Source organism: Equus asinus, chromosome 19 (genome assembly GCF_041296235.1).
Source record: "Equus asinus isolate D_3611 breed Donkey chromosome 19, EquAss-T2T_v2, whole genome shotgun sequence".
NCBI classification, from domain to species: domain Eukaryota; kingdom Metazoa; phylum Chordata; class Mammalia; order Perissodactyla; family Equidae; genus Equus; species Equus asinus.
The window spans coordinates 12,518,096-12,530,717 of record NC_091808.1 but is presented as its reverse complement, the minus strand read 5'-3'; the positions used below and the strand labels follow the sequence as shown (position 1 = coordinate 12,530,717).

The 12,622-nt window shown below is 34.8% G+C and overlaps 1 protein-coding gene across 50 annotated transcripts in view; it reads left to right on the top strand.

Moving 5' to 3' along the window:
- Positions 1 to 12,622, top strand: part of MFF (mitochondrial fission factor) — a 33,968-nt gene that overhangs the window by 16,314 nt on the left and 5,032 nt on the right. For 12 of the 50 annotated variants that reach the window (XM_044751604.2, XM_014835944.3, XM_014835950.3 and 9 more), the window contains 4 exons: positions 511 to 585; positions 4,842 to 5,000; positions 8,816 to 8,848; positions 10,389 to 10,448. The exons of 4 other annotated variants lie outside the window; for them this stretch is intronic. In XM_044751604.2, the coding sequence (XP_044607539.2) occupies positions 511 to 585; positions 4,842 to 5,000; positions 8,816 to 8,848; positions 10,389 to 10,448 (327 nt within the window). The remainder of the gene's footprint in view (positions 1 to 510; positions 586 to 4,841; positions 5,001 to 8,815; positions 8,849 to 10,388; positions 10,449 to 12,622) is intronic. 34 more of the 50 variants (XM_070489583.1, XM_070489584.1, XM_070489593.1 and 31 more) reach the window with 6 other exon arrangements.

The window sequence follows — 12,622 nt, the reverse complement described above, 5'->3', positions numbered from 1 at the left end:
CTGAACCATCTTTTTATTAATAATGTAACTTTGGCTTTTCTTCTCTTATTAATTTTACAATTTACAATTGAATTCTTTTAATCTGCATTTAATTAACTTTAGGAGTTTTGTTTAATGAGCATATTATGTATTCAATGTTAGTAATGTGGTAAGGAAGAAACTTAATATAATACAGCTATATTTTACCTCTACTAAAGTAATTATTAAACTCTTGCTGTCTTTACCTCCTTTAGTCTTTTCTTTGGAATGTGAGATCAATTATGTGTCATTGTGCATGAACCTTTGCCTGCCTCCACTCTATTTTATTCCTTGGCTTTAAGAATAGAAGTACATGTGAGTATGAGAGCAGGAGCACGGGCCTTTGTTTTCTTAATTCCTTTCAGGAGACAATGGGCTTGATTGTTGTCAGCTGTTGACACAAAAATGAAGTCTGACCAGTAGAATCGTATCTAGCTTTTTCTTTGTGTTATAAAAGCTGAATATGTAAAAGAAGCATAATTATTATTTAAGGTGGCACAGATCAGATTCTGCCCCAAGATATAAAATTTCAAGGTTCCAGGCACCGATTTCTGCACCGGACTACACGTAAGATTTTATCTGCTCTGCTTTTCACAAGTAGGAGTTGTTTTAATTTTGCAGGCTTATGTTATACTAATATTTCACCAGGTAATTGGCATATAATACCCTAATTAATTCTCTTACTGTTTGGCTTTTTAGTACCTCTGTTTCAGGATTTCTCAAACTGTCATCACACACTTTGTTAAGAAAAAAAATAACTAGAGGAACTAAGGAAGTTGTGTATGTATGATTTGGGTGTAATGGTGAACATGAAATGGAATAATTTACACCTAAGGGTCAAGCATCTTCTTCCATTTTCTTTATTTTGCTTTGATTGGCATATTAATTCTCTACAGAGTCAACTTAACCAGGTTCAGTGATTCCAACCTTTTTTTAAATTTTAGCACACCATCTTTTCTTGTTTTATTTTGACCCAGAAGGAGAATGGAGTCTAAATGTGGTTTGTCATTTAAGTTTTTTTTTAATTCCATAGATTAAAATTATGCTTGGAAGAATGTTTTGAGACCATTAAACCCACTCTTTCTGTAAGTGTGACAAAACAAGGCGTGGAAGTGACTCACTTCTCATGAGGGGCAAGGGCGGGGGGATCTTTTGGCGTGCAATGTAAGAATTCAACAACTCTTGTAGTCCTTAAGCAACGAAAGCCACTCTGACAGCCAGTGAGTTTTCACTTATTCTGATTCTCTCATTATGCTTCTAGGAACCAGAAAATTACCTTAGATGGTGACAACAAATTAAAGTTTTCTCTCTATTTAAAATTTTATGAGAAATGATACAAAATTTGTGTTTCAGTGAAAATTTCTTCTCCCCTTTTTTCAATATTTTACCTTTACTGTTATTTTGGAAGAGGCTGGAGCCTCACCAAAGAGGTTATTCTCACAGTTTGAGAAACATTATTCCTATGAAAACCCATGGGGAAAGAGGTACTTGATTTTGGACTTACTTTTTAATAATGACATAGTTTTGCCAAATAAATTGAGTGCTGACATTGGCTAGCATTGTTTACTTAACACTCCTGTGGTGAGATTTCATGTAAGCATGAGTTAGAGCTATTATGGATGAAATAACATGGTAAAACATCAGTGCTTTTTTCAGAATTTCCTAATCTTTTATAAAAGAAAAAGATGAAGTTGAGATTTTGCTGTTTTATGACTTACTAAGATCAATTTATCATCAATGTGCATTTTTATTAAATTACTAATGTTATAACGTATGCTTAAATAATCTCAGTGCCTTTGCAGTATGTTTACTTTTTTATTTTTCACAGTAGTTCACTTGTCAAAACAAAAAGTCACTCTACTCTGGTTGGGCAGATGAGTGGACAGAGATGAAACCCAGCTCTAAAAGCACTGTTTCCCTCCACGGTTGATGCCAGTCATGGACATTCTAGCTAGCATCAGACCGATTTCTAATATGGGGCTTATTCTTTTTGTTCTTAAATTTGATTATTTGTAAACAGACTTGCAAAACTGCTTAAAGCTTTAGAAAAGAAAGAATTGCTAAACTACTTATGGCTTCTAATTAGAGTAATTTTGGTCATCTTCTGATTTAATCATTCACTTCATCTGTAGATGGAAATAAATTTTAACAATCAAGGACATTTAACCTATATATATACTGCCCAAAGTGGCCATTGGCTTAAAACAATACTTCCTATTCTGTTTTGGCAGTTTATGAAGTATTGCCTGTATATAATTAATGGAAAGTTAAATTTCTTACTAATCTTTGAGACCTTAATTTCTTTTGAGAAGCAACCAGAAACCCAAATATGTTTTTTTAATGTAGGTCTTTGATGAAATAAATATCTTTAATATTGATGAAGACCCAATTTCATCTTTCTACATAAATATTTTTTCTTATTAAGTTACAATTGAGGACCATGGAAGGTTTTTTTATTTTTTTCATTTATTTCCATATCCCAATTTAATATGACCATAGAATTTCGAATTGGAGGAGATCTTATAGACAATCTTAGAATCTGACCTTCTGTGCATTTCATCTTAAGAATTCTTTGCAGTTAATCTGAAGTTAGTTTATGCTTGACTACTTTATAAATGACATCTGATTTCCTACGTATGGACAGGAAACACTTGTACTTTTAGAACTTAAACAATTTCTTATTGCTTGTTTCTGAAAAATGGTTTCTCCCAAAAGAAGTAACCCTTCTTTCCTTTTAATTTTTAATGGGCAAAAATCCATCAAGCTTTTTTCATGGATTTGAATTTAGCTTATCAACATTGTTGCTCTAAGATTGTTTTTCTAATTGTTCATTATTATAGACTTTAATATACCAGTATGTAGCTAATTTATTTACTAATACAGAATGATATGCAAAGTATTCACTTTAAGCCCCAAAATGCAAAATCAAAAACTTTAATTATAGCAATAGATATTTTACCAATTAGTCTTTTAAAACTTTCTTAAGTAAATTTAGCAAGGTATGTTGGCAACTCTGTCAAGAAGCGTGTAAGATGGATTGTTTGTGTTGACGCAGAACTGACTGTTTTTATTCCTGCCTCTGGCAACACTTTTCTAACGTGAATTCAGTCTGGTTTCTTACATAGAGCAAGAACTTCAGGTTTTCCCTTTGCTGCCTGATGAGAATTCTGAGTGCAAGGCTAGTACTGAGACTTTGTATTCCAGATATACTGAGTTTTTTACTCTTCTTGGATGCCCAATATGGCTTTTGCCAAGTACCATGGGTCACTTGATAAGTTGGCTTATATGTATTCCAGAAGATTCCTGGTGTCTGGACAGACATTTAGGGTAATCATCCATGAGTGTGCATCTGAAAATTTATGTTTATCTTGACACCATTAGGCCTAATTCCTATGGTGAATCAGCCCTGACAGATTAATATCTCAATATGCCAAGATTTTGCTTAGATCGTTCTCTTCTAAATAATCTTTAGAAAACAGGATTTTTATATCTATTGTACTTCTCACTTTGGATCATCAAGACATTTAGAGTTATTTGCCAAATTGTGGAGAAGATTTTGTTTTTAAGTTTCTGGGACTGTGGAAATAATATTAGATGACAGCTATCCTTCCAAAAATTATCCCACCTATTTTCTGGCTTCCAAACAAATACATGTTAAGTTAGAAAAGGTTACACAAGACAAAATGAAAAATTTTCCCTTTTCATTTGTTCGCTGTCTGTCCACTTTTATTCTTTTGGATGTAATCCACAAGAATGAGGTTTAGTCTAAGGTGTTTGCCCTGACATTGAGAAAAAATGTTGAGCCTTCATCCCAAGGACATAGTCCTCTTATTATAATAAAACTTTCATATAAAAAAAAAATCAGATGCCAAGTCCGTGTATCAGTTAAATACCTCAGACAGCTGATCACACTCTAATGTTAAGCAGCTCTCTGAAAACGCTGCCACCAGTCAAAGAGTTCAGGTTAGAGCTGTAAAATTGCTTCGTTCAGATGTGTTCTGCTTTGGGGGAGCGCTGGTGGTGGAGCCAAAAACTTGAGCATCTCGGCTAACACGTGAAAGAGTGATTGAAACTGCTGTCACTGACAAGCCCGGAAATGGTTGTTTAACGTCCGTCTGGATAATTGAAGGAGCATCCTTGCCTTTTTTCACTGTATTCACGGAATTGGGAGTAGTTTTATGTTTTAGTCATTTAGTTAGAGAACATATGCTTTAATATAATTAAGCAATCAAAATGCTTTTGATATAGTTTTCTGAAAGCTTAATTCATCTTTAAATTTGCTCATCATAAATTCAGCTTGTTTCATTGTCTTTGTGAAGTATTTGAGATGACGTTTTCATGGAAATCACTTTCGATTCATGTATTTAAACTTTGACACTTGTATCTCGGGATTCTCTGTCTTACTCCTCTGGTCATCTGTAAGTTGCAGTGCACTGTTGTTTGTCAGAGATTTGGTTGATTGAATTTTAATAAATACGCTAAATAAGAAATGCTGCTTCTCTGAAGCTCGGGGTTGAACACACTCATTGCTACAGTCCTCTTCCCTCTCCAAAGTTGTGTTTTCATATTGTTTGTCTAATTTGATGTTTAAGGCTACACAGTTACAATGCTGCAGTGTAGCTGGTTTTGTTAAACAATTTAATGTTTATTAACTTCTTTGGTGTGACTGTTTTCTTAGGGGAGAATGAAGGGTGGGAAAAAGGGACAAGAAAACTAAGATAATTCTTAAAATGTAAAAGTGTTTGGGGAAACTGCTCAGCTGAAGTTTTATAAAAATCTGACTTGAGTATTTTTCTCTTCATTTGCTGTGCTTATGTACACAGTGTGACACCATCGCCACCACAGGTTCGGGTCTGTCCTCCCCATATGTTACCTGAAGATGGAGCTAACCTTTCCTCTGCTCGAGGCATTTTGTCGCTTATCCAGTCTTCTACTCGTAGGGCATACCAGCAGATCTTGGATGTGCTGGATGAAAATCGCAGGTGATTGGCCATTAGTGACTCTTGCCAGCTTTATTGCATATTTTTTGGCTTCTTGTTAGTGGACTGTGGTGTCTACCTTTTATGTTTACAGCTTCGTCTCTTTCTAAGATGCAGTGGTTTAAAATGGCTCGCTTTGTTTTCTTTTAATTTGAAATTATTGTCCAAAATTCACATTTCATAAGATCTCTTAGCTTCTCTTCAGTCAGGAAGAGTATTCAGTTAATAATTGTACACAGGAAGTATAATGATTTTTTTAAAGGCTTTGTTGACCTGCTCTAAGTAGTCCATTTTGGGAGATGCTGAGGGATGCTGTTGGATTGATTGTGGGATGTTGGACTGAAGCATGCTAATTTTCTTTAGTAAGTCATTTGATTTAATCACTTATGATGCTAATGTGGTTGGATTAATGAAGCAAATCTGAGAAGATGATGTCAGTGTAGTTGCCAGGACATTTTTTTTCTTTCCTCTTAGCAGGAGTTTCTAGGCCTGTATTGAAAATCCCAGGTGCTGTTGTCTTTTTGATAGTACTGATATTTTTCAATAATGATAACATCTCACTGTTAAACATCTCAAATAAAATCATTAGTAGTATACTTAGACTTGTTCACACAAATAAAATTTTTTTGCCATTATTTCAAATACTTTTTGTCCTTGGTTCATTACTACATAGTGTTTTAAAAAGATGAACTTTGAGGAGCTTTTTTGGCACAGTGTGGGACAGGTACAGTCAGTTTCATTTCCACTCCATACATTTTATTTAGTGATTCTGAACCAGTGTTTGAATTTTCATGATCATTTTATTAGACTATTAATTTCTGCATTTTGGAGAATTCCCAATAAATTAAACTGGCCCTCCAGTAAAACTTGTTTCTAACCTTGGGAACTTACCTGTCTTAGGGCTTACTCTGAACAAATTTTTTCTTGCTGAGTGCTTTTGACTCTCAAGTCCCAGATGTTTCACCATACTTCACAAGTACTTGTCCATACTGCTCAACTGGCATTTCTAAGCCTTCCCAGGGTTAATCTAGTGGTTAAAGCTAGAACCAAGGACTTAAAGCCACACCAGAAAAGCTTAAAAGCAAAGCTTATGGCAAGGGGAAAATTAGATATACACGTATGTATATATGTATTCATGTATATGTGTGTGTGTGTGTGTGTGTATATATAGTCATGCATTGCTTAACGACGGGGATAGTTTCTGAAAAAATGTGTCATTAGCTGATTTCATCTTTGTGGGAACATCATAGAGGGATAGTTAGCCCACTGCATACCTAGGCTGTATGGTGCTAATCTTATGGGATCACCATTGTATATGCAGTCCATCATCAACCAAAACATCAATATACAGCGCATGACTGTGTGTGTGTGTGTGTATACATATATACATATATATATATATATATATATATCCCTCCTCAAGGGTTTAGAGTCCCTTTTATGTTCTTTGAAGCTTCAAGGACTATCTTAGAATATTCAGAACCTGGAAGAGGCAGCACAGTTCAGAAGAAAAAGCATGGATTCAGGGGGTCAGTCAGACTCAGTCTTGAGCCACCCCACTGAAGAACCAGCTGCATGATGGCCTTGAACAAGTTGCCTAGCCTCTCTGGGCCTCATTTTTCTCATCTATTAAAAAAAAAAAGAGGGATAATAATGGTATTACCTGGTTTTCTGGATTCTTGTGAGGAATCTTCACCCTGCACACACACCTTTGTTTAAGACAGAGGAATAATGGCTTCAAATTCTTTATTTTGAAGAATTTGAAGGAGATCCTTCAAAAGATATTGAACATAAAGTACCTGGCACTTAAGAAGTAGAATTTCCAAAGGGCTGTTTCTTCTCTATCCTTAAAATAGATTTATTCTTCACCAAAAATCCTCTTTATCTTTTTAATTACAATGGGTCTTTAGAAGACACCGGATTATTAGGTCAAATTATATCATATCAAGTGCTATTATAGTGAAAGTATCTGAATGAGAAAGATATTTATAAATCCTATGTAGATTAAGCGATAGCAAGATGACAAAGCCCCAGTACATTAAAATTATTTGTCACAACCCCCAACACATACACAGTTCAAGATAATGAAACCTGTAAAAATAGTTGGATTATTTTTTCTGCTTAATGGAAAAAAATTTTGCCTCAAGTTCAGATGTATAAAATCGCAAATCTTACTAATGTAAAATTTATTTTGTATTCTTTTATTAGGAAAAACTGTTTTGAGCCCTAAGTGAAGTTTTTTAAAAAATTTTTTTAACTGTAATGAATTGATACCTTTCAAATTCCTTTTCTGGGAAGGAATGGTCTTATTCACTTAAATGAAGGAGATTTTAAAAATTCATAAAGTAATCATATTAATAATTCTTTGCTCCTGGATACTCACCGTTAGTTGTTACCTTGGAGCCTGGAGGGTTCGATTCTCATTCGTCGTCTTGGATGCTTTCATTATTGAAAGGGTTGGGGTCTCATTGTTTTTAAATCTCTTCTCATCTAAATGTGAACAAGATTTAGTCAGAATCGTAAGTGCCAAATCAGTTTTTATTTCTACTATGAGAACTGTCTAGCATGACTGTTCAGATATAAGAAATAGGAATGTGAAATTTGGATAATGTTCTACTTGCATGATTATAAAATAATACTGCTTATCAAGTTTTAAGTGCTTTTGTTGTTCCTGCTCTGTACATAATTTTTCCTTTCTATTTTATTACTCTTGGCTGTTGTGCTAATGCAGTATCTTCTCTTTGATCTTATGCCGTCACATTAGGTATAGTTACATTAAGCTAGAACTGTTTGGCAGGAAGAAAGAAAGAGAAGAACTTTCTGCCTGCTTTATTATCATAAGATAGTGCGGGTTCATAGTTGCTTGACATCAGAACTATTTTTTGTTGACACTTTAAGGGATAGTGTTGAAAGGTTTATGTATTATGTTTTTGTTTTCTCATCTTCTGAGAACTTATTTGATCTAAAACCAAGCTCAACATGAAGACAAAGTTAAATCCTAGATATACATTAGAAAAGTTTATTTATATAGGAAGTGCTGTGCATTTGGAAAACTGATGTATCAAAAATTTACCAAAATACGTGGGACAAGCACCAAGTGTGTTCATTGGATGTAAAATGCTATTATGACTTAGTCCTTGGCTGGTTAAGAAATGACCATGTCTTCTGACACCTGCTAGATTCCATATATCATTGTCCAATGCAAAATATTAACATTTTTAAAAAGAAATTTAGTTCCTATGTAAGAACATTATTTAAATATTGACAGATAAGTCATGCTTAGCATGCTTGAGTTTTATTTTTAGAAGGAGCTTGATTATTTTTATACAGTTTTTCTTAGCAGATTGTACAAGCTTTCAGTGAATGGAATAAGAAACCAGTGTTTAAATAATTTATATTTTTTGCAAGTATCTGTATAAATTTATTACTTGGAAGACCTAGAATGCAAATTTTCCATTGAAACAGTGTTTGTTATTTATAATTTTTCTTTTTTAAAAAATGTCTGTAGTTCCTGGTCCCCCAGTCAAACTGTTTATTTACTGTAGCAGTTTCCATCTTTTTTAGCAAAGAAACAGATATTCTCTTAAGGCAGAACATTTATTTACTCAAAAATATCAATATACAAGTTAATGCTGGAACCTGTAGAGCCTTGGATCTCATTCCCTTTTGCCAATTACAAAACATATTTATCAAACTGAAAAAATTTTTTTTTACTGTATTAAGTCATACTTATGGTAGAAAGCAGTACTTGAATGAAGTTTCTGACTTTGCCAAATACCTGTCTAATTTACTTTTATATTATATGTGTCAATTGCCAGTGTGAGAAGACAAAATGATATACGTTGTGAAAGGTAACTGTATTATTTTCTGGCTCTGCATTATAAAAGGGAGATCTCTGTGGTGGAATTTGTGGAATATGGCAGACCCATTGGAGCATATTAGTATGAATTTTTTTTAGAAAGCTTTGGGTAGCATGCAGTGGTTGCTTCATTTAGTTAACCATTCTCCTCTTAGTGTATGTAAGGTTATAGTTGAGTAACAGTGTTCCTAATGCCACAGAAAATGTATTAGTAGGATGTGATGAATTCAAAACCTATCTCAGGCATATGTGGTTTCTCACTGTTCTCTAGCCAAAAAAATAGAAGTCTAATATGTCTCCCACAAAAGTCTCTGAATTTCCTATCCTCTAGGTTCCAGAAATGTCTTTAAGGACCAGTCGTGCCTTTAGAAAATGTACAAGCTGAACATTAAAATTTTCTTGTATAAATTGATTTGACATAAAATAGTGATTTGTATTAAGGCCAAAATTCTACAACTGTACCACTTACAAAGAAAACTAGTACATTCAGTATTAAATGTTTACCACAATTAAGAATTGCCTTGATACCGATCAGGCAAAACCTAATTAATGAGTACTTAGAGAATGAGACATTCAAAATAGAATGTAATAATTCTTGAAATCCTTATATGGATCCTATACCCCAACCTTCTTTCTCTGATTAGTAAATATTGCTGATTACTTTTTGAGGAGTTGACCATTGACCACATAGAGCTTTTGTTTTCTGATTTTAAAAAATAAAACTTATTAGAAAGGTTACTGCTTACCTAGGTAGAGAGCTCACTGTCTTCTAGAACCCGAGTATCTACTGAGTCTGCGTGAAATGCCCCCAGAGTTTCCCAGTGCACCTTAGTCTTCTCACCGAGAGCCCCGTGTGTCCCTCCTGGTTGTCTCAGGATCAGACTCCCGTATTTGACTGCACTTCCTGTGATGTGCTGTACCACGCCTCCTGATCTCAGTTCCAGAACTGAGGCTTGCAGTTTTGCTCTTGAGAGCTGAGGGTTTGAATGAGACCCAGCTACATTAAGATAACAGGCACTAGTCAAAATTAATCAGGTGGGAGGGAAGGCATTGTGGGAAGTGGGAATTACTTAGAATTTTTAGTTTTCAAGATATAGCTCTTGATCCCAGATGAGCAACCACGATCATGCTGTGCTACTAACCGGTTTTCTTGACATTCTTCTAACATTGCTGGTGACTGCTTCTCCAACTAGGAGAGAGAAGTTTCTCTTTTTAAACAGAGTCGTCCTCTGTCTTAAATTCTGTAAATTAGAATATAAGCACCAAAAAAATTATTTTATATATTGGTGCTATTTTGTTACATAAATATAGATTCCCTTTGTTTTTTAACCCCTTGTAAAAGACTAAATTTATGAAAATCATAAAATGGAGGACATGAGAGGCAAAGATATTTAAAGTATTTGAAATATATTGTATTGAAACATACAATATAATTCTATTTGACATTTACTTGTCTTGTTTTTGCTTTTATTTTATTACTTCTTTGTTTCCTGATTCTGTCTTGTGCCTTCTCCCGCAAAAACCTGCCTTAGACCTGTGTTGCGTGGTGGGTCTGCCGCCGCCACTTCTAATCCTCATCATGACAACGTCAGGTAAATTTTGAGACTTTATAATTACCAGGGTAAATAGTTGACTGAATTTGTATTTTGCAGGACATAATGCATGTAGTAGCTATGTCTTTGTAGTATAGCTTGAACTTCTGCAGCTTTTCTCTATGAGTACATCCTGCTTTTCTCTGAGAACAATGGGTCTAATCATTCATGACTTTTGGCCACTAGAGTATGAGGAAAAATGCTTAACAATTATGGTATAGTATCATGTGAACATCTGAGATACTTTATTTAAATACAGTTTTAATAGCTTATAGGAGATCATGCTAAAACACAGAAAAAATAATGTTAAATCTTGTTTTCTGTGCATCATTTTAATTGTTGCCTGAGGTTCTGTCCAGTATGTCCATTTTAGGTGTTAATTGTCTATACTGTCACTTGCAGTGTATAGATAAACCCGTCTCTAAGACGTCATCTTAAATTGGGGGAAATCAGCATTAACAATCCGGGAAGTTATTAGAAAAGGAATTTAGTTTTAAGAATTTTTGTCATCTATTGATTTAAGCTTTTCTCTCTCCTTTTTGCCCCTTTCACACTTTCAGGCATGCTTAGCCTGAGTAATTATTTCTTCTGTCATGCGCAAGGATAGATAGGAATGTCACGTGCAAATACAGTCATGCAGTGCATGATGACATTTTGGTCATTGAGGGACCACATATATGATGGTGGTCCCATAAGATTAATACCATCTAGCCTAGGTGTGCATTAGGCTGTACCATCTAGGTTTTTGTAAGGACATTCTGTGGTGTTCACACAATGACAGAATCGCACAACGACTCATTTCTCAGAACATATCCCCATCGTTAAATGATGCATGGCTGTACTTAAGGTTCTCAAGTGCCAAAATCCCTGTTTCCCATCTTCTACGGGGAAAAAAACTTGGTTGGTGTTCACAGATACCATTACTGTAATTTTTTCAGAGCCAGTTTTGTTTATTTTAAGCAGCTGTGTATTGTCTGTAGCAGTAGATTTAGCACTAGCAGCATTATTTCTATGATGAGGGGAAGGTGACACATTCATTTTTAGGCGAGAGAAGAGGGAAACATCAGTTTCTCATTAATACTGAATTCAGGTTAGAGGAATAGAGCAGTGTGCCCTTAGTGGTCCCCTTACTACTCTGCTGACTTGTTTCTTTTTACAGTATTGACTCATTGATTATAAGTTTCCTCTCGCATATTTCTCATAAATTTGTAATCCTTTTATCTTTCTGTGAAAGTTATTTCTAGCCAGCCAGTGCTCTGACTTAGCATTTCTTACAGAGTGTTTAGTTCTGATAAGTACTAAAACACATTGCAATGCTGTTTTCTGTTTTAAGTTGAATTATGTAGATAAAGTCTTCTGCCATATCCTTAGATTTCTTTGCAAATGAAGATTTCCTTTACAGGTGTTTAAAACCTTAGTTAATTCAGGATTTAAATTGTGAGTAATCCCTTTCAATTACACTTCATTCCCTATGTTCAGTTAGGGTCCCTTTACCTTTGAAACAATTGCTTCTACTGTTTGATTTTTTTCCAGTTAATCGTCTTATATGTGACCTCACAGAAATAGAAAAGTTTTATTTTGAGGATAAAGTGTAGAGAAGAGGAATCTTTAACCCTTGAGTTTTTTCACTAATCATTTAGTAATTCTGTTTTAGTGTTTTAAAGAGGGGCCGGCCGTGTGGCCGAGTGGTTAAGTTCACACGCTCCGCTTTGGTCGCCTGGGGTTTCGCCAGTTCGAATCCTGGGCGCAGGCATGGCACCACTCATCAGGACACACTGAGGCGGCATCCCATATGGCACAACCAGAAGGACCCACAACTAAAAATACACAACTATGTACTGGGGGGCTTTGGGAGAAAAAGGAAAAATAAAATCTTTAAAAAAAAGAATAATTAACTCAGATGTTTGTACGCCCATAGTTCCCACATCTACTAACTTAGTAGCTCTTTTCTCTGATGCAGTTACTCTCAGTGTTCCAGCATATTTATCCTGTTGCATGAAGAAAGGGGCAGTTAATGAGAAAGCGAGTTAATTTAGCCGTAAAAGAAACACTTAGAGATTGTCCTAGATTATCTAGAGTAAGTATACACCATCTGTCATTGAAACTGCAGCCTGTGTAGTTATCATCAGTGTTCAGAATGATGACACTGCATGATTATAAAATTAAAAATTCTG